General features: G+C 44.3%; 1 protein-coding gene across 1 annotated transcript in view; it reads right to left on the bottom strand.

Annotated features, from left to right (window-relative positions):
• Positions 1–22,136, bottom strand: part of ak4 (adenylate kinase 4) — a 116,750-nt gene that overhangs the window by 20,338 nt on the left and 74,276 nt on the right. The window contains exons 4-5 of the mRNA XM_028810956.2: positions 18,303–18,475; positions 17,738–17,856 (exon numbers count right to left, since the gene is read on the bottom strand). Of these exons, the coding sequence (XP_028666789.1) occupies positions 17,738–17,856; positions 18,303–18,475 (292 nt within the window). The remainder of the gene's footprint in view (positions 1–17,737; positions 17,857–18,302; positions 18,476–22,136) is intronic.

Here is a 22,136-nt window from a genome sequence, read left to right as displayed (position 1 = left end):
AAAAGTAGTGTTTCTTCCCAATGAATAGGCATATCTGCAAGAATTAAAAGATGTGTTGTTTGGTGAAAGTAAAATCCACATAAGCTGTCATGCTTGGGTCACAGAGTTGCACTGATACACAGGAGATTTTAGAGACAAAAACGTTATTCAAACACTTCAAACAAACATAATTCTCTTTCAGGAGTGAATCAAGCTCCGTGTGTAGTCGGGGGGGACAGTTTCGTCTCTCAAATAAAAGAATAGAAAATCTTCCTCTTCATAGGGACGTGCCTCGGGAGCGGGACTCCCAACAGGAGCAGAGGATGTCAGAGACAAGGCAGTGAGACAAAAGGACAGCTGCTGTACAGGCTTTTAAATGTTCAAAGCTCCGCTAAGGAGATGCGGTCGGATCATCTGCTGGCTTGCTGCTGTGTGTTCTGCTTGTCGTGCTGTGTGTCAATCATTTAAAAGCCTGTACAGCAGCTGACCTTTTGTCTCACTGCCTTGTCTTGCGGAACGTCAGTGTCTTCCAAGAAGACAACGTCTCGTCTCCCTCCCAAGATTTTTTTATAATAGAATATATATATATATATATATATATATATATATATATATATATATAAAACAATTTCAATTTGGACTGTATTGTTAAGTCCATTACCTAAAATCTAACAGAAAATCCATTTTAATTCCAGATTGTAATGCGACAAAAAAGGACAAACACTGATGGGGATGAATACTGTTACAAGCAACTGTACTCATGGAGACAACTGTTAGTGCTAATATTTTGAAGTCTAAGCCCCTAAGAGCAACAACACGTCAGCCACAAAACTCAAAAAGCAGGGTCCCATGATGCAGAAGCACATAGCATGTAAAAGTGATCTCTCCTCTGTGACATCACTCAGCACAGAACTCCAAACTGTCTCTGGAAGCTACATCAGCATAAGAACTGTGCATCAGGAGTTTCATGAAATGGGGTTCCATGGCTGAGCAGCCGCACACAAGATCACTGTGCAATGGCAAGCATCAGCTGGAGTGGTGTAAAGCATGCAGCCATTGGACTCTGGAGTGATGAATCACAGTTCACCACCGGGCAGTTTGATGGATAAATCTGGGTTTGGCAGATGCCAGGAAAACACCACCTTCTAGACTGCATACTGCTTACTAACTGGGTTTGGGCCAATAATGGTCTGGGAATGTTTTTCATGGTTTGGGCTCGGTCCTTTGGTTCCAGTGAGAGTACTGTTAATGCTACAGCATACAAAGAAACTTTAGACATCTGTGCACTTCTAGCTTTGTGGCAACAGTTTAGAAAAGGCCTTTTTTATTACAGCATGACTGTGTCCAGGTCCATAAAGACTTTGAGCAACTTAAGTGGCCTACACAGAGTTCTAACTTCAACCTTAGTGAACACCCTTTGGGATGAATTGAAATGTGGATTGTAAGCCAGGTCGTCTTGTTCAACATCACTACTTGACCTTAAAAATGTTCTTTTGACTGAATGGATATGAATTACCACAGATACACGCCAAAATCTTGTGGAAAGTCTTCCCAGAGTGAAGGCTGTTATAGCTGCAAAGGGAGGTGGGAGGCAAATCCATATCAGGACCCATGGTTTTGGAATGGGATGTCCAACAAGGTCATACAAGTGTGATAGCCAGGTGTTCATTAGAGTCAACAGCTTTAAATTTCTTTATTAAGTGGGAAAAATGATCTTTGGTATCATCAACAATGCTTACCAATGCCTTCACATTCTCATACATTTGTAGAGAGTCCAAAAAGTGTACATTTGCTCTCACCGGCTTCTATAAGTGTACAGTGGAGCCCATGCCAACTGGTTGCCTTACATCCTGGTAAAGCACCTACTCGGCTAAAGACTATAAAATACTACATAGGGTGGGGGGTGGGGGGTTGGTTCAGAGTATTACTGGCACTATTTTCAGACACATATGTAATACACACTAGGGATGTCAAATTAGGCAGAAAATAAGGTTTGAATATTCCAATTAAATATAAGCAAGTGTTCGAACATATTCAAGCTTAGGTTAACAATTCTGGCCATTATACATGTATGTTTGTAAGTGCTAATTTTATACTTTATTATTATAGAACAGCAAGAACAAACACCAGCAGCTAAATAAAATCCTACTGGTAGTCGGGCAACTGTTACTTAAATACACGTCACAATACATTGTTTATGGATAGCAGACAGGCTCAGGCAGATTTGTGGCAGATGAAATTTAATGTCAGTAAATGTAAAGAATTACACATAGGAAGTAAAAATGTGAGGTTTGAATACACAATGGGCGGTCGGAAAATCGAGAGTCCACCTCATGAGAAAAATTGAGAAGTCTAAGCTATCGACTTCCAGTCAGTGTTCAGATGTCATTAAGAAGGCTAACAGAATGTCAGGTTATATAGCGCCATGATGTATGGAGTACAAGTCACAGGAGGTTCTGCTCAAGCTTTATAACACACTGGTGAGGCTTCATCTGCAGTCCTGGGTGCAGTTTTGGTCTCCAGGCTACAAAAAGGAAATAGCAGCACTAGAAAAGGTCCAGAGAAGAGCGACGAGACTGATTCAGGGGCTACAGGCGGTGAGCTATGAGGAAAGATTAAAAGAGCTGAGCCTATATAGTTTAAGCAAAAGAAGATAAAGACGAGACATGATTGAAATATTTCAAAATTACGAAGGGAGTCAGTCCAGTGGATTGAGACTGTTATTTGAAAATGAGTTCATCAAGAACATGGGGACACAGCTGGAAACTTGTTAAGGGTAAATTTCGCACAAACATTGGGAAGTTTTTCTTTACTCAAAGAACGATAGACACGTGGAATAAGCTACCAAGTAGTGTGGTAGACCGGAGGACTTTAGGGACTTTCAAAACTCGACTTGATGCTTTTTTGGAAGAAATAAGTGGATAGGACTGGCGAGCTTTGTTGGGCTGAATGGCCTGTTCTTGTCTAGAGTGTTCTAATGTTCTAATGTCCTCATTCGCTCTTGACCATCCACAGTCGCGGCCAAAAGTTTTGACAATGACACAAGTATTGGTTTTCACAAAGCTGGCTGCTTCAGTATTTTATATCTTTTTGTCAGATGTTTCTCTGGTATACTGAAGTAGAATTACAAGCACTTCATAAGTTTCAAAGGCTTTTATTGACAATTACATGAAGTTTATGCAAAGAGTCAATATTTGCAGTCTTTTTCAAGCCCTCTGCATTTCACCCTGGCATGTTGGCAATCAACTTCTGGGCCCAATCCTGACTGATGGCAGCAGCCCATTCTTGCGTAATCAATGCTTGGAGTTTGTCAGAATTGGTGGGTTTTTGTTTGTCCACCCAGTTCTTGAGGATTGAACACAAGTTCTCAATGGGATTAAAGTCTGGTGAGTTTCCTGGCCATGGACCCAAAATTTTGATGTTTTGTTCCCCGAGGCACTTAGTTGTCACATTTGCCTTATGGACCGTTGCTCCATCATGCTGGAAAAGGCCTTGTTGGTCACCAAACTGTTCTTGGACAGTTGGGAGAAGTTGCTCTCAGAGGATGTTTTGGTCCCATTCTTTATTCATGGCTGTGTTCTTAGGCCAGATTGTGAGTGAGCCCACTGCCTTGGCTGACATGAATGGTCTGAGGATGCTTTACTGTTGGCCCGACACAAGACTGATGGCAGCGCTCTTTACCTTTTCTTTTTTTCTGGATGCCCCAAACAATCGGAAAGGGATTCATCAGAGAAAATGACTTGACCCCAGCAGTCCTTGGCAGTCCAATCCTTGTACCTTTTGCAGAATATCAGTCTGTCCCTGATGTTTTTCTTGGAGAGAAGTGGCATCTATGCTGCCCGTCTTGACCCCAGGCCATCCTCCAAAAGTCTTTGCCTCCCTCACTGTCCCTGCAGATGCACTCACACCTACCTGCCTGCTGCCATTCCTGATTCAGCTCTGCACTGGTGGTGTCCCCCGATCCCGCAGCTGAATCAACTTTAGGAGGTGGTCCTGGCGCTTGCTGGACTTTCTTGGGTGCCCTGAAGCCTTCTTCATGACAATTGAAAGTCTCTCCTTGAAGTTCTTGATGATCGATCCGATAAATGGTCGATTTAGGTGCAATCTTACTAGCAGCAATATCCTTGCCTGTGAAGCTCTTTTTGTGCAAAGCAATGATGGTCCTTTTGTGGCAGGACTGAAATGCAGTAGAAATGGGTTTTTGGGGATTAGGTTCATTTTCATGGCAAAGAGGGACTTTGCAATGAACTGCAATTCATCTGATCACTCTTCAGAACATTCAGGAGTAGATGCAAATGGCCATCATAAAAACTAAGGCAGCAAACTTTGTGAAAATTAATATTGGTGTTATGACTATTGATGTCCCGGGAAACAGATGATGCCAAATATGCAGTGTGGCGGAGGGCTGGGGATCCTACCCAGCCGGGATGCCTAGAAGAACCGGGAGAGGGCCAATACCTTCCCTGGGCCACGAGAGGGTGCAAGGTCTGTATGGGGGCCATGGGATCAGAGCTCAGAAGCTCATCCCTGTTGGGGCCCCTGGCTACCGCCAGGGGATGCCCAAATGATTATGGAACCCTGGATGGCAGCACTTCCGCCACACTTGGAAGTGCTACCAGAAGGAATTCCAGGGACACACAGAGTGCTTCCAGGAGCTCATGCGGCATTTCCACCACACGAGGAATTGCCGCTGGAAAATTGTCATGGAGCACATCCGGGTTATTATAAAAGGGGCCGCCTCCCTCCAGTGGAGGGCCAGAGTCGGGAGGAAGAAGACGGAGCTTGGGAGGAGAGGAGTAAAGGTGGCAGAGGTGCTGAGAGGAGGAAGAAAAGAAGGGACTGAGAATGGTTAATTTAGGCATTGTGGTGCTATTTATTATATAGACTAATAAACGTGTGTGTTTTAGGACATTCGGTGTCTGTCTGTCTGTGCCCGGGGGCTGTCTTTCCACAGCGGGCACAGAGAGTGCTGTACTATGATAATTTTAATTAAGTATGTTCATTCATGCCAAGTAAAGATATATATGGGTGGGGTTGGCAAAAATGTGCCTTGCCTCAGGAGGCACTACTTAACATATTTGGTCCTTAAGGTCACCATACTGTGAACACATGACAATAAACTTGAACACGCTTTCAAACCATCCATCCATCTTCCAACCCGCTGAATCCGAACACAGGGTCACGGGGGTCTGCTGGAGCCAACACAGCGCACAAGGCACAAGGCAGGGAACCAATCCTGGGCAGGGTGCCAACCCACCGCAGGACACACACACACACACACATACACACCAAGCACACACTAGGACCAATTTAGAATCGCCAATCCACCTAACCTGCATGTCTTTGGACTGTGGGAGGAAACCGGAGCGCCCGGAGGAAACCCACGCAGACACGGGGAGAACATGCAAACTCCACGCAGGGAGGACCCGGGAAGCGAACCCAGGTCCCCAGGTGACCCAACTGCGAGGCAGCAGTGCTACCCACTGCGCCACCGTGCCGCCCGTTTTCAAACCAAGGAAGATTTTTTTTTTTATTTTGTTCTGTTTTCCTTTTTTTTTTTACTTGGCACTATCTACTGTGTTTACTGTGATGGGCTACAGGGGGTGAGTTATGAGGAAAGATTAAAACAGCTGAGCCTTTATAGTTTAAGCAAAAGAAGATTAACAGGAGACCTGAGTGAAGTGTTTAAAATTATGAAGGGAATTAGTCCAGTGGGGGTGGCATAGTGGCGCAGTGATAGGATATAGTGGGTTGGATGATGGATGGATGGATTAGTCCAGTGGATCGAGACTGTTATTTTAAAATGAGTTCATGAAGGACATGGGGACACAGTTGGAAACATTAGGAAGTTCTTCTTTACACAAAGAACGATATACACTTGGAATAAGAGACCCAAATAGTGTGGTGGACAATAAAACTTTAGGGACTTTCAAAACTCGACTTGATGTTTTTTTGGAAGAAATAAGTGGATAGGACTGGCGAGCTCTGTTGGGATGAATGGCCTGTTCTTGTCTAGAGTGTTCTAGATTGTTCTGTTTCTTCTCACACTCCAAGGCCATTTGGGACTGGTTTTGCTAAACTGGCCCTATTCTGAGTATCTATCGTTTACCCTGCGATGGACGTGCGCCTGTCCAGGATTTGTTCCTATCTTGCTCCTTGTGCTTGCTGAGTGAGGCTCCGACTGGAAGGATGGACTGTCAACTGGGAGGCACGGTGGCGCAGTGGTAGCGTTGCTGCCTCGCAGTTAGGAGACCTGGGTTCGCTTCCCAGGTCCTCCCTGTGTGGAGTTTGCATGTTCTCCCCATGTCTGCATGGGTTTCCTCCCATAGTCCAAAGACATGCAGGTTAGGTGCACTGGCGATCCTAAATTGTCCCTAGTGTGTGCTTGGTGTGTGTGCCCTGTGGTGGGCTGGCGCCCTGCCCGGGGTTTGTTTCCTGCCTTGCGCTCTGTGTTGGCTGGGATTGGCTCCAGCAGACCCCCGTGACCCTGTAGTTAGGATATAGCGGGTTGGATAATGGATGGATGGATGGACTGTCTACTACAACACCAATCACCACCAAAGTCAAGACTCAAAACACCAAACTAAAAAACACATGAATCTGAAGTAGAAGTGTTAATGGTATTAAAATACGGCCCCAGACTCTTATATCTCTGGTCTGTCTCATTTACCAGGCTCACCTTTTGCAGCCTCACAGACTTATATTTTTTTTCAGCTCTCCAATTCTTTCTCATGTTTTTTTTTTAACATTTTATAAGAGTAATTAAACTTTTGCCACGTGTTATTCTTTCCCCCATCACATTGTTAAATACTGTTATAAGGTGATGTTCCCATTTATTTTCACCATTTGCATTTCTTCACTACATTATTATCCGGCGATGGACTGGCGCCCTGTCCAGGGTTTGTTCCTGCCTGGTGCCCTGTGCTAGCTGGGATAGGCTCCAGCAGACCCCCTGAAACCCTATCCAGGACCAAGCAGGTTTGAAAATGACTAAGAGTACATTTGTTAGTAGGACTGTAGTAAGTGAGCGGGGCATGCGACTATACCACAGCATTTGAAATTACACAACACGCCACCTTTTCAGGACTTTTAAAAAAAATAAAGCTGAAAGCAATAATAGCTTGTTGAGTCAAGCCACAGTGCAAGTCACCATTTTTCAGGAGATGAGTGTGTTTTATTAGCAGGTTTGGACATGTCGGTCAAAAAATGACTTATTGGCACATGCATAAACATTTGATCTCTTCAGTTTCCCTAAGGTATGCTTTGGGAAGATTAAATGTTGTCAAAAAATGGAAAAGTGTGAACTAGCAAAGTAGCTTGAATTTGACAAACATGAAGCTGGGAGAAGTGGAAAGTTGTGGTGAACATCAAAAAATCTGAATAAAAGTGGCAACTGCTGTTTTTGGGCACTTTGGCATTTAGGGCCAAAGGGGGACGTAAGGTGAAAAGAGAGACCTCCACAGCACACGGTGAATTGTTTTAAGGAGTGATGCCTTTCATGTGCCCTACAGGAGCTCCATCAGGAATAAAGAGCATTCGGCTGAGTTACAGTTTGAAGCCCCTGCACATCAAAGTCTCAGTGTTTGAAGGGTCAGGATATATTGAAAGAAAAAAATAAGTAGTGAGCTAGTTGCTTTAACCATTTGTGCCTAATATGTGCTCGTTCTCACAGAACAGAAGTAGCATCCCAGTACTTTACGGAGTGATAACACTCTAGTAATGGCATCCCCAAACTTGGTTCCTTTGACTAGTTAAAGATGTTGGTATTCAGTGATAAGGGTTTGCAAAGGTACAAAGGTGCTGCTCTGATGCCACTGGGCTGGGGGCGCTTCCCAAAATGGACCTTCTTAACAGAGAGAGAAACTCAAAATCCTTTTCATACCCATGTGGGCAGACAAATCACTGCAGATGAAGTACACCCAATATGTGCTGCGAGTGTAAATGACCACTAAGAGGTGAGTGCCGTCCACCAAGCTGGTTTCTCTTCTCGGTACACAAATGTGGCACTTGGTGTCACGGCCCACCTGTCAAGTTGTTTTGCCTGCCTAAGGTAAAGTCATCCCTGATGGAGGATCGCAGGAATCGTGGGGTAGTGGGGTCCTTTCATTGGATTGGCGGGCGCAGTGCTGTTTCAGCCATGGAATGGCCAAATGGGGGAGGCAGCTTGATGGCTGAGGTCTCCAGGACTATAAACAAATCCAAATCATATTATGGGATATCATCTACTGTTAAATTCTGCTCCGTACTTCTAAAATTTTTATTTTTATACTGTATTGAGGATTTGTTCTGTTCTGTGTATTGTATTGTATTGATCGCGTTCTTTTGACACCCACTGCACACCCAACCTCCCTGGAAAGGGGTCTCTCTCTGAACTGCCTTTCCCAAGGTTTCTTCCATTTTCCCTACAAGGTTTTTTTTTTTGGGAGTTTTTCCTCGTCTTCTTAGAGCGTCAAGGCTGGGGGGCTGTCAAGAGGCAGGACCTGTTAAAGCCCATTGTGGCACTTCTTGTGTGATTTTGGGCTATACAAAAATAAATTATATTGTATTGTATTGTATGTGGCTGCCAAGTTATATCCCACTTGGGACATCCTTCTACATAAAAAGGGAAAGTATGCAAAATAAACTGCCCAAAAAAAATTAAAGGAACACTTTGAAAACACATCACATCTCAATGGGAAACAAACAATCCTGCTGGCTATCTCTACTGATATGGACTGATATGATAATGTGTTAGTAATGAAAGGATGGCAGCCACAACGTTTGATGGAAATGAAAATGATCAACCTACAGAGGGCTGAATTCAAAGACACCCCGAAAATCAAAGTGAAACAATGATGTGGCAGGCAGGCTCGTCCATTTTGCTGAAATTTCATTGCAGCAACTCCAAATCGTACTCAGTAGTTTGTATGGCCCCCACATGCATATGCATGCCTGACAACATCTGGGTGGTATGCTCCTAATGAGACGACGGATGGTGTCCTGGGGGATCTCCTCCCAGATCTGGACCAGGGCATCACTGAGCTCCTGGACAGTCTGCGGCATCGGATGGACCGAAACATAATGTCCCACCCAGAGGTGTTCTGTTGGATTGAGGTCAGGCGAGTGAGTGTGGAGGCCAATCAATGGTATCAATTCCTTCATCCTCCAGGAACTGCCTGCATACTCTCGCCACATGAGGCCGGGCATTGTGAATTTCCCCTTGGGATTAATAAAGTATCTATCTATCTATCTATCTATCTATCTATCTATCTATCTATCTATCTATCTATCTATCTATCTATCTATCTATCTATCTATCTATCTATCTATCTATCTATCTATCTATCTATTATTGTTGTGCACCATGGGTCCAAGGATTTCATCCCGATACCTAATGGCAGTCAAGGTGCTGTTGTCTACCCTGTAGAGGTCTGTGTGTTCCTCCACAGATATACCTCCCCAGACCATCACTGACCCACCACCAAACCGGTCATGCTGAACGATGTCACAGGCAGCATAACGTTCTCCATGGCTTCTCCAGACCCTTTCACGTCTGTCACATATGCTCAGGGCGAACCTGCTCTCATCTGTGCGAAACACAAGGCGCCAGTGGTGGACCTGATAATTCTGATATTCTATGGCAAATGCCAATCGAGCTCCACGGCAGGCAGTGAGCACAGAGCCCACTAGAGGATGTTGGGCCCTCAGTCCACCCTCATGAAGTCTGTTTCATACAAGGGACGCTATTGGCGGATGGCCGAGAAGCAACCCAATCAGTGCACGCAGTTAAGTTCCTGTGTGCTGATTGGCTCAGCGACGGAGCGCCGAATTCAATTCCGCTGCGTTAACCAGGAAGTCTCGTCTCGCTCATTCAGCATCAATGTGCTACTGCTTCAGGGGCCGTGCCCAAGCGCCAACAGAAGATGCTAACGATTGCCTAAAAGGTAAAAGTTTTGGATATGTTGAAGGAAGGGAACAGCTACACCGCTGCAGAACGACATCTATCTATCTATCTATCTATCTATCTATTACAGCATCAATGAGTCCATGATTCTTTTTATTTAAAAAGGAGGAAAAGAACATAAGATCTATGGCCGCAGTGTCCTTTAACCAGGGCGCAAAACGAGTTGTAAGTGGATGTAATAAGACGGTAGTCTGGATGGAATCTGCTTTAGGGATTTGGATTGAAGAGTGATGGAAGAAGAACAACGGCGGTGCTACACAGTCGCCTGGAGAGGCTCCTTTAGAAGAGCTGTAACGCTCTCCTTTGTTGTGCAGTAAAATTAAACTCATCGTTATCGGACAAGTCGTCATGTCATTGTTGGTGAGTAACCATAATTAATTTTCTACGTACAGTACTTATTACATGTACATAGTTTAGTGTCACTGTACACACATTTTACTGTATACAATTTTTCTGTACATATTTTGTTGCTGGTGGCCTGCCTGTCGTAATGGCTGTAACATATGTGATATCAGAGACGCTCGATATCTTTAAAATAATATTTAGGTTTTACTGTATATAAACAGTGTGTTTACATACGTAATTTCAACGAATCTTACCTAATACCTAAGAATACAAAGGGTTTATGCTGTATAATTGTGCGGGAAATGTTTATAATAGTGTGGGAGAGTTTATAAGGGCTTAAAATATATAAAAATAACCATATAAACATATGGTTTTTACTTTACAGATTTTCACCTTTCGTGGGGGGTTCTGGGACCAGTGGGCTAGACAGAGGGACCGAGCTGGGAAAGATGTAAAGCAGGTTAGGGTAATAAAGGATAAAGATGGAAACATACTCACAAACGAGGAGAGTGTGTTGAGCAGATGGAAAGAGGACTTTGAGAGGCTGATGAATGAAGAGAACGAGAGAGAGAAGAGGTTGGATGATGTGGAGATAGTGAATCAGGAAGTGCAACGGATTAGCAAGGAGGAAGTAAGGACAGCTATGAAGAGGATGAAAAATGGAAAGGCCGTTGGTCCAGATGACATACCTGTGGAAGCATGGAGGTGTTTAGGAGAGATGGCAGTGGAGTTTTTAACCAGAATGTTTAATGGAATCTTGGAAAGTGAGAGGATGCCTGAGGAGTGGAGAAGAAGTGTACTGGTGCCGATATTTAAGAATAAGGGGGATGTGCAGGACTGCAGTAACTACAGGGGGATAAAATTGATGAGCCCCAAGAAAGAGCACCACAGATGCAATGTTTGCTCTAAGGGTGTTGATGAAGAAGTTTAGAGAAGGCCAGAAGGAGTTGCATTGTGTCTTTGTGGACCTGGAGAAAGCATATGACATGGTGCCTCGAGAGGAGCTGTAGTATTGTATGATGAAGTCGGAGTGGCAGAGAAGTATGTAAGAGTTGTACAGGATATGTACGAGGGAAGTGTGACAGTGGTGAGGTCTGCGGTAGGAGTGATGGAGGTGGGATTACATCAGGGATCGGCTCTGAGCCCTTTCTTATTGTTAATGGTGATGGACAGGTTGACAGATGAGATTAGACAGGAGTCCCCGTGGACTGTGATGTTTGCTGATGACATCGTGATCTGTATTGATAGCAGGGAGCAGGTTGAAGAGACTCTGGAGAGGTGGAGATATGCTCTAGAGAGGAGAGGAATGAAGGTCAGTAGGACCACCAAGACAGAACACATGTGTGTAAATGAGAGGGAGGTCAGTGGAATGGTGAGGATGCAGGAAGTAGAGTTGGTGAAGGTGGAGGAGTTTAAATACTTGGGATCAACAGTACAGAGTAATGGGGATTGTGGAAGAGAAGTGAAAAAGAGAGTGCAGGCAGGGTGGAATGGGTGGAGAAGAGTGTCAGGAGTAATTTGTGACAGACGGGTATCAGCAAGAGTGAAAAGGAAGGTCTACAGGACGGTAGTGAAACCAGCTATGTTATATGGCTTGGAGACGGTGGCACTGACCAGAAAGCAGGAAACAGAGTTAGAGGTGGCAGAGTTAAAGATGCTAAGATTGGCATTGGGTGTAACGAGGATGGACAGGATTAGAAATGAGGACATTAGAGGGTCAGCTCAAGTTGGACGGTTGAGAGACAAAGTCAGAAAGGCGAGATTGTGTTGGTTTGGAAATGTGCAGAGGAGAGATGCTGGGTATATTGGGAGAAGGATGCTAAGGATAGAGCTGCCAGGCAAGAGGAAAAGAGGAAGGCCTAAGAGAAGGTTTATGGATGTGGTGAGAGAGGACATGCAGATGATGGGTGTAACAGAACAAGATACAGAGGACAGAAAGGTATGGAAGAAGATGATCCGCTGTGGCAACCCCTAACAGGAGCAGCCGAAAGAAGAAGAAGATAAATGTAGAAGAGAAGGTAGGGAGATGTAATAAAGTACAATATCTTATAAACAGTGCTAAGTCTGTGAGATTTAAGGCATTCTGACAAAGGCTACACATTAATAATACAAAAGGGGAAAGTAGAGTAATATGCAATAGAGCTCTACCGAGACAAAACACTTGTGTTTATTAATAAATCATATGTTTCTGTTTCTTACAACGTCAGTTACATTGGTATAAGTTGTAAGTGCCATTGAGGACGGCTGGACAAGAAAACAACTTCCTGCCCAGCCAGAGGAATATAAAGAATGGAGCAGCAGAAGCTGGAGGCCAGGAGCAGTTACATCCCCCATATGACAGATGGACACCCGTAGAGGTACATGGGACTTGGAGTTTGGAAGTACAGCTCTGTCAGGGTCCCTGGGTGCTGTTAGAGGGCACTGTCAGGGGAGGACCTCTGTGATTTCCACATGATCCAGAAGTGCTTCCAAGTGGACACACTATGATACCAGAAGCATTCCTGGGTCCAGCTTAAAAGGGGCCCGCCACCTCACTTCAAGGAGTCAGAGTCAGGAGGCGGCATGCAGCACTCAATAATAGCAGCGGAAGGAGAGGACAAAGGATTATATTTGTGGTTTGGTTTTTTTTGTTTATGCACACTTGATGAGCTATTTGTGCATGAAAATTCCTTTATTTGGACCAGGGACTGTGTTGGTGAGTAGTGTGTTTAAGGTTTGGGGTTCAGTGTTGCCCCCTTGTAGTCACAAAGTCTAACAGCCGGAAACCCTGTCTACAGAGAAAGGTAAGGAAAATAAAGTAAAAAATAAAGCAATTTACTTTACGTAGAAATGTATTAAAGATGTCTTGGTGATACTTTATGTTGCAGTGACTAACAACCTCATAGCTGCATTATCTTAAGATTTTATTGACTCCATATATTTTCTTTGACACTGTAATTTATCAGCAGAGTGCCACAGTGATCTGCTATCTATCATTTTTGGATGCGGCCAATAATCCATCAAGTACTTCTTTAAAAAATGTAATGTTTTAGATATCTGAATCCCAGTTAGCCACAGATGCTCCACATTCAGCAGCACTTGATGACAATCAGTCAAATGAAATTGTAAAATGACTTTAAAAACATTTTATTACGTCCACTACTAGTACATGTTTACATTCTATTATCACTTATCACTTATAATATGACTCCATCCATCCATCCATTTTCCAACCCTCTGAATCCAAACACAGGGTCACGGGGGTCTGCTGGAGCCAATCCCAGCCAACACAGGGCACAAGGCAGGAACCAATCCCGGGCAGGGTGCCAACCCACCACAGTAACTACAACATTTAAAGTTAAATCTAATTTGTGTGTATTTCAGACATTTAAAAGTATTTTTGAAGATCTTTCAGCCTGAGTCCAATTTTGGGCCTGAGCAGGCCTTGATGCCTGCTTCTTGAGTCTGGGGGCCAGGCTGCTTGGGGTAAGGCCTGTTTCTGCAAGTGACAGGAAAGTCCTGGAGCCTCTATTCTAAAGTTTGCATTCGCTCAAAAAGAAGTTTGGAACTTCCCATTGAAAAATCAGGATTTATAAAAGAAAACTTGACCAAAAAAAGGTTGTGCATATTTACGTCAACTCTGTCCATGCGTACGGAACGTTTCAGAGAAACTTGGAAATGACAACACCCTTGATCAAGCAGGGAAATGCAGCCAGACCAGCTAAGTGACAATTCACACATATAATTCATAACACCAAGCTATTATTATAATGTGCGCTGACATGACAAACATATTAAACCTCAAAAATGTTGAATATGATGTACTCATTGTATTTTAGTTCCCCTTTAAGAAGGCCAATGCTGCATACTTGCACTGAAGATGTTTTTTGGTTTAGATTTCCTACCTGTGGGAACTGGCCGACAGGTTAGATATTATACAAGCTTCACGCCATCATGCCTGCTGTGCTAAAAGCCACTAACTGACCAGTGGGGCACTACATCCACCTTTCGTATGGTGTGGGTGAACATACATAAAATAAAATGCAACATTAAACATAAAAACACAATTTGCAGCAGTGTCTGGTTATCATAAGTTAATCGGAACACTTAATGCACTTATAAAGCAATAAGGGCATCTGGCAAGAATGATTCTGATTTTGCCAGCTGTGAGCAGTGACAAGCCATTAACACACAAGTCACATGTGATGCCAAGATGAGACTGAAAAGCATTGTGGCTCGGTGGCCTGGGTCAGCTCATGATTCATTTACTTTGAGGCACACTAGCTTTGGCAGTCGTGGCGGTGTTGTATATGGTGGCTTGCTTTTGTTGAGGTAACTGGCCGAACCCTCTTGTGTTTCAAATATTCATTAACTATTCATTGTATCAGCAGTCATGTCATTATCTGTGCCAGGTGATAGTGGCTGCCCACTCAGACATTGGCACCTTATGCCTTTCCCGGACACCCAGAATGCAGAGCAGAGGTGCTATAATGCCACACGTGATCTTGCACTGTCAGTTGCACAGCCAGTTACTCTCGGGTGAAGGTGGCAGGGTCTCGATGGATGTGGAAGGAAGAAGGGAGGCTCCTCTACTAACCAGTGAGTGTCTGCAGCATCGGGATTGCATATCTATGAGGTTGATTAGCATTGAGGCGCATTCACAAGCACATATGTACAAGGAGATTGTGATTTATAAAGGCTGCACAGAAATGTGCGTACTCCAGGTTTATAAATCGGATATTTTTTTTTAGCGTATGCATTTTCCTGTTTTTCCCATGTGCATATTTTCACGATCAGGTTTTAGAAATGAGGCCCCTGTTCTGGCTTTCATTTACTTTTAGGCCTCTACGTCGCTTTTGCCATTTACTGCTACTACATCTTCACAGCAGTGACGTAGCAATGTATACTCACACTAACCCGAACATTAACACTAAAACCTTTTGGCACCAAGACAAATTCCAGAGACACCAAACCAAACTACCTGCCTGTAGTTTGCATTTCTTACAATGTAAATGGCCTGCTCTCCTCTGTTCACAGCCAAATCAGGACTGACAGGGTTATCATTTATATTGTGTTCATAAGAATTACTTATGCATGCTTTGAAATCACTTCCTGACTCATTAGTAGGAGAAAATCCCAAACATATGATGAAGCGTTCGACTCGTCTTTATGTCTAGTGGAAATGAGGCGTTATATTGCGCCCGACTTGGCACAGACTCACACGAGGGCACGTGTAAAAATAAAAACAAAACCTTTATTTTCTTCAGCTGGAGGGCACGTCTTCCCCATGTCCCCCAGCCACAACACAGTCCAAAACAGCACTCAACTGCAATACACTCCCTTCTGGCACCACCACTCCTCCCTTTTAGCTTCGTCCTCCTCCTCCTGACTCTGGCCACTGAGTGGTGGTTGCAGGCCAGTTTTATAGCCCACCCGAAAGTGCTCCAGGTGCTTGATCACCTGTTTCTGGTTGCACTTCCAGGTGGGGCTGAAGACTCATCCAGCCAGGCTCAGGGACCCATGCAGCACCCCCTGGGGGCCACCCCTGATCCCAACAGGGTTGTGGAAAACTCCATCTCTCATGGAGCCCTGCGGGAAGCGGAGGCACCACCGTCAGCCAGGGAGGCTACCACAAAGCGTCCCGTGTGAGGTATTGAGCAGCCCATTGTTGCTCCCCCGGATCATACATTGAAGGGGCGTCCCGGCCAGGCATTGGACCCGGCCGTCCGCCACGCTAGTTATGAAAGACATGCAGCTTATTGGGTTCCCCCTTATTTTTGGAACCCTTGACCAGAAAACCCCTCATTTTTAAGGCCTTTTTGGGCCATATTTTGTGTAGGAAATGGAACCCTTATGATAAGGAGTAAAACAATAGCTGTCCTGCTGCTGTCCACACCACATCAACTGACCCCAGATGTTGTGATGTGAAATTTTGCATACAAGTTGATAAATATTTTGTATGCCTTTATTTGTGACTTAGACAAAGCAAAGTAATATTAGTGTTACATTATAGATAATAACAGCAATGGTTTAAGAACCATTTAAGAAGAATGAGTGTCTTTGTAATTTTATGACCTGGTTGGAGGAAATGCCTCAAACAAGTTTGACTAATATTTCTCTGCTGAAGTCTCTCAGTCAACCCCCACAGGAAAGCCAGGTTGCCTAACTGCCAAGCTTTACCTTAACACCTGGTTTTGGGGGCAGGTATTCTGTCCTCCCATTGGTCTGAAGCACCCAATGGGACGACACGCGGAAGAGCGTCCCAAAGCAATCGCAGTCTCCCAGCGCTGTAGCAGTTTGCCATAAAAGCGAATCTGAAAAGATCGCGGACATGCTATAAGCGCCTGCCGTCGATGGGTGATACAAGGAACAAGGAACATTATAAATGTGCAGGGCCCTGCCTGACTGCTGTGTCTGTGTATAAATAACCGCGTTGTTGCTGTTTCAAGCTGAATAAAGCTGGTGTTGCTAAAGTACTGAGACTCAGCTTCGTGTTTTAGGATGCAAGACGGGGACTCGCACGTCACAACACACACACACATGAGCACGCGCGAGCACACACACACACACAATGCTAATGCTGTAGTAAACACTATACGCTCGTACGGATGTTGACTATATGAGTGAGGCACGCTGACTCAGACGGAGAATAGGAGACGATTGCCCACAATCCTGCAGCGAGAGAGAGAAAAGAACCACCATCAGCTCAGTTGTGATCACATGACGCTCAGCAGACAAAGCGTATACATACTACTCGTACTACAAGACCTCGCTCGTTTATCAAGTCAAAATTTATTAAAAATTTTTGCTCGTCTTGCAAAACACTCGTAAACCAAGTTACTCTCAAACCGAGGTTCCACTGTATTTGGTTCTTTACTGGTGGTCCGAGCCCTCTAAGAGCCAATTTCAAACATAAGCATGTGCAGTATCATGTTAAGGTTAGTGGTTCCGGATATGATGTTATTCTTGAATTTCGATCCTTTGCTAGGCATCTCAATCAGAGGGTGAAAAATGACAAATTTGTATTACTAACAAGAATGCTTATGGGCTTTAAACAATTAAAACTGAAGCACACTTTTTAAAATTTCAAATATCTGATGCAACTGTTGTTGTTTATTATGTACTTCTACCTCACAAAGTGATTCGTTACTTTTCTTATGAACACCCCAAATTAGGTGCTATGCCACTTCAGACTTTTTCTTCTGCATTCACCATGCCAGTGTTGCCCAATCAATCGACTTTCCAAAAAGTTTAGGGTCCCAGGAAAGCCCAAATGCAAACAGCCACTTGCATGGAGCAGCATTTTAGTTTTACCAATGGCTTTTCAACCAACATTCTCACAGTCACATAGTGAGTCATCTCTTAAGATTTGAGTCTGTACCCAAGTCCATGTCCTGGAGCACTGGGTGTCACTGCCCGCTTACATTCTGTTATTAAAATAAATGTTTTTGTTTGTTTTTTTCCTGTAATTAGGTTTTGAATTATACTTACTGATAAAGGTTTATAACTGGTTTGGCAACATCTTTGTATTGCCTGAGCCTTGCTAATACAGCCTCTGGTTTATCATCTTCATGCCGAACCAAAGGTTCTCCACTGATGTCATCAATGCCCTGTGGACAAGAACAAACAAAGTAAGTGCCATGAGGGAAACAAGTGTGCAGTCGTTGCTACTTTGTCAGTCAGTCATCATCCAACCCGCTATATCCTAACACAGGGGTCTGCTGGAGCCAATCCCAGCCAACACAGGGCGCAAGGCAGGAAACAAATCCCCGGGCAGGGTGCCAGCCCACCACAGGGCACGCACACACACCCACACACCAAGCACACTGTGGGAGGAAACCCACGCAGACATGGGGAGAACATGCAAACTCCACGCAGGAAGGACCCGGGAAGCGAACCCAGCACTACCCGCTGCGCCATCCCATTACTACTTAGTTTATTTAATATGTGGACCAAAATATTAGTCATGAAGTGGGAAAGCTGTACGGGAGTGAGATGAAAGAGGAAGATAAAAGAATTAAAGTCAGAATAATCAGCTGGACATCCAGTGACTTACTTCAATATGAGGGGGGTTGAACTCCATGTTATAGACGCGCCCACTTGAGGGATGAATCCATCGTGCACTCAGTCTCTCCTTGAGTGTCTCAAAAGGAATGTTAAGCATGATCACCATATCGAGCTCACAGGAATGGTTTAGAACCTCAGCTTGCTGCAAGGTTCGCGGAAATCCTGCAGAGAAAAACCTTTTCTTTAAATAATTCTAATAGACCTGAGGCAAAGCACCGTGTCAATCAATAAAGATACAGAAATTTAATGGTTGTCTTCAGATGCCTAAAGCAACTCCTTCTCACCAAGGTGAAGTAACAGAGAGGATATACAGAATACACATAAACAAATAAAAAAACAGATAAGACGTGGGTAGAATGCCAAGCCTTTGTCTGTTCATTCACTCACTTATTTCCAAACCCATTCCAATAAATCATTGCAAAGAATTGGCTCTTATTCAGGTTGTACTGTGGTCCTGAATGGTGTGTCTGCCCGCCGGGACACAATCATACTCATAAAAATTGCTAATGATGGGCAATTCGATTAAAATTCCTCTCATTTAATTCTTTCCTAACTACACATTTTGCCCTTTTTTTTAAATCGATTGTCTTGATTCATTTAGGATCTGGAGCACATGGGAAGTGGAGGGGGAGGGTGGTGGTCTCCTCTGATCACATCACAAATATATCTTTTAATAATTTGTAAATTATTTTGATGTATATGTTTGTATTTGTGTATATTAAAAATATCATTTTTATTAACTTAAATCTTATTAATATATATATATATATATATATAATTCTTTTCGCGTTTGAAACGGAAATGACGTATGACCACGCAATATGGAAATTACGTATGAAACGGAAATTACGTATGACCACGCGATATGGAAATTACGTATGACCACAGAACAGATTATAATACAGGAACCGATCACTTCGTTTGTGGACGTCATTTTTATATCGTCTTTACCAATTGTTATTATTTGTGTGAGAGTTATTTTACTGATATTAAAAAGAAGTAAACACAAACACGCCGATCTATCCCATAGAATTGCGCCCCGCGTCGCCCTCTCCCAGCCCTCCTCTCTTGACAACAGCGCAGAGCTGTCCGCCGCTAGGCGCGTTCTGACAGATACGTTTTATTTATTCGTCCACGTGACTGTTGCGGAAACTGCCACATTGTAACTTTTTTTTAGTTGGCAGTACTTGATAGTAGAAGAGATGAGGAAAACAGCTTTGCGTCTTTCTACTTTTTAACTGCGGTGAGCTGTAAACAATGTGAAGACGAGACCGCCTTCAGCGGCGAGGGGTCGTGAGAACAAAGTGGATGCTGGGAGGCGCGGAATGTCGGGCTGCTTCGCAGTTTCGGGCAGCGTCCTCTCTTCTTGCACTGTTTGTGACACTTCAAGTGCCCCGTCGGCTCCTGGGAGAGTGGAAATCTTTGCAAATGAGTGTAATCGGTGCCATCGAAGCAGGACTCTGTTTGTAAATTGCCCTGCACGACTACTTACTGTCCCTTAAGGTAAGTTTGGGTCACTAAAACCCCACAACATTCAAGGTTGCTTTTGTAATCAATTATTTTAAGAAGATGGAGAGTTTATATCTAAGAAGATGTACAGACTTCTTCATGTAAAGTGTTAGACTTGGGAATTGTTTGGACCTTCTGCCCATTAAGCACGGAAGGGCAGCGTCCACATTTATCAGAATTATTTTTCTCTTAAATCGCAGGCACTGCGGTGGGTTGGCACCCTGCCCGGGATTGGTTCCTGCCTTGTGCCCTGTGTTGGCTGGGATTGGCTCCAGCAGACCCCCGTCACCCTGTGTTCGGATTCAGCGGGTTGGAAAATGGATGGATGGATGGATGATCACAGGCACATAGTGCAAGGTTGTCAGGTGCTGTAATTCCTTTTTTGCATTCGGCGCCCTCGCGCCGACCAATTAACCTGTTCCACATTATCCCTCCGTAGGCACACGATGACATGAACTTGTCTGCAAAAAGTGGCATCTCCTGCCCTGCAAAAATACTATAAAAGTTGAGCAGCCGGCGCGCGCGCGTAGCTGTGCCGGCCTTTGAGACGCTGACTGCGCTTCTGCCTCAAGTGAAAGTAAGCACTTTTCATTTTTTTCCTCCTTCCCCTGAGCTATAGCCCAGAGAACTGCAAACGTGGGATCCCTTTTCTAGACCACAGCAAACTAATATTAAGGCGCTTCGCACTTTCTTTTGCATGTATAGGGTTATGAGGTCGCAGGAGGCACGCACAGGAGTGGAGGACCGACAGTGCCATCTCAACCAGCTAATGGCAGGGCCGTCTCTCCAGTCTACACGAGACCCGCCGCGACGCTCTCCAAAAGGTGCTTATATCGTCAGCGAAGACATCTCTCTACACTATATAAAAGAAAAAGGCAAGTTTCCTTTCTTTATACCTTTTTTCCTTTTATCCCAAACCAAAGCCTTTCTCTCTTAACACTGCAGAGGACACAAAACTAATTTTCTTTAATTGCTGGTAATGCCAGTAAGGCACATTACCACAGGCAGAAATCTGGACGATCACATAGAAAATGTAATTTCTATACCACAGCCATTGTGTAGCGCCTTTCAAAAGGGATCTACTACCGAGAGATGATCCAAATACATTTTAGCTGCTGTTAGTACTATTTACCTGTTGTGTTATACCGCCTTTAAAATGTAGTTTACCTGAAACCACTCCTGTAGTGCTCAATGTATCTTTACTTCTAAAAATGTTAATGTTTTACTGTTTAATAACTTATAGACTACATTTTAGTTTTTTCCATTACACTCAGTGAGCAAAGCCACTGGGTAATCAGCTAGTCATATATAAAAATGGGTGGACTGGTGGCACAGTCTTAGCATAGTAAGGAGGGCTGAGTCCACATCTCGGTAATAGGCGTCTCACAGCACAACAGGAGGCTTTGTCCAATCTGCAGCAGGGCCGTCTTAACGCATGAGCATGCTGGGCTTGTGACTTGATGAGTGGTCGTTGTAATAAGTTTATATGTTTAATATGTCACTGAGCTCTGTACAAAAGATATCTTATAAATCTGCTTCTTCTCACATGTACAGCTAACACAAGGCCAGATTCAGCACACAGGGGCTCATCATTTAGAGCTGCTAGGCAAGCATTAGAAGACAAGACAGGGACAACTACTGTGGAGGATTGCCGGCTTTCCAGTCCGGCCCTCACCCCCAGGCCGCTAGGAGGAGCCCTCCGGACAGCATATTGGTGCCCCGAGTTCCAGCAGGGCCTCATGGACTTTGTAGTTTTTATACACAGCCCTGCTGGATACCTTGGGGGCCGCCAGGAGTCGCTGCGAAGGGCCTCATGGACTCTTTTCTGCCCTATAACCCGGGAGTGCACCCCAGTCACGTGACTGGAAGAAGCGATGTGCTCCCGGGATGAAGAAAAGGACTGTTTGCCCTGACCCGGAAGGAAAACGGACTTGTGGGTTTGGCTTAGAGCCACTTCCGGGTCAGGGGCTTTAAAAGGACTCTGGGTGAGCCCAGACATTGAGCTGAGCTGGGAGGTAGGGTGGCGACGTGTCTGGGAGAGGAGGTATTGGTTATAGTAGAGAGTATTGTGTTTAATGAGTGTGTGGAGGAGAGTGCTTGGTGCACTACAGTATAATTATAAAATAAATATAATTTATACATTCACCTGGTCCGAAGAGTGGTACCTGAGGGTTCGAGAGGTGGACGACACGCCTATCTGCTACACTACGAAAATGGGCATTGTACTATTTCTGTGTGACAGAGTCAGCATGACACTGGATCTCCTTTTCCTTGTTTGGAATGGCATGATTTACCTAAGTAGGGGTCTGCACAT

Source organism: Erpetoichthys calabaricus, chromosome 10, assembly GCF_900747795.2.
Source record: "Erpetoichthys calabaricus chromosome 10, fErpCal1.3, whole genome shotgun sequence".
Classification (NCBI taxonomy): Eukaryota; Metazoa; Chordata; class Cladistia; order Polypteriformes; family Polypteridae; genus Erpetoichthys; species Erpetoichthys calabaricus.
The sequence above is the reverse complement of the archived record's forward strand: the minus strand, read 5'-3'. Positions and strand labels throughout refer to the sequence as shown.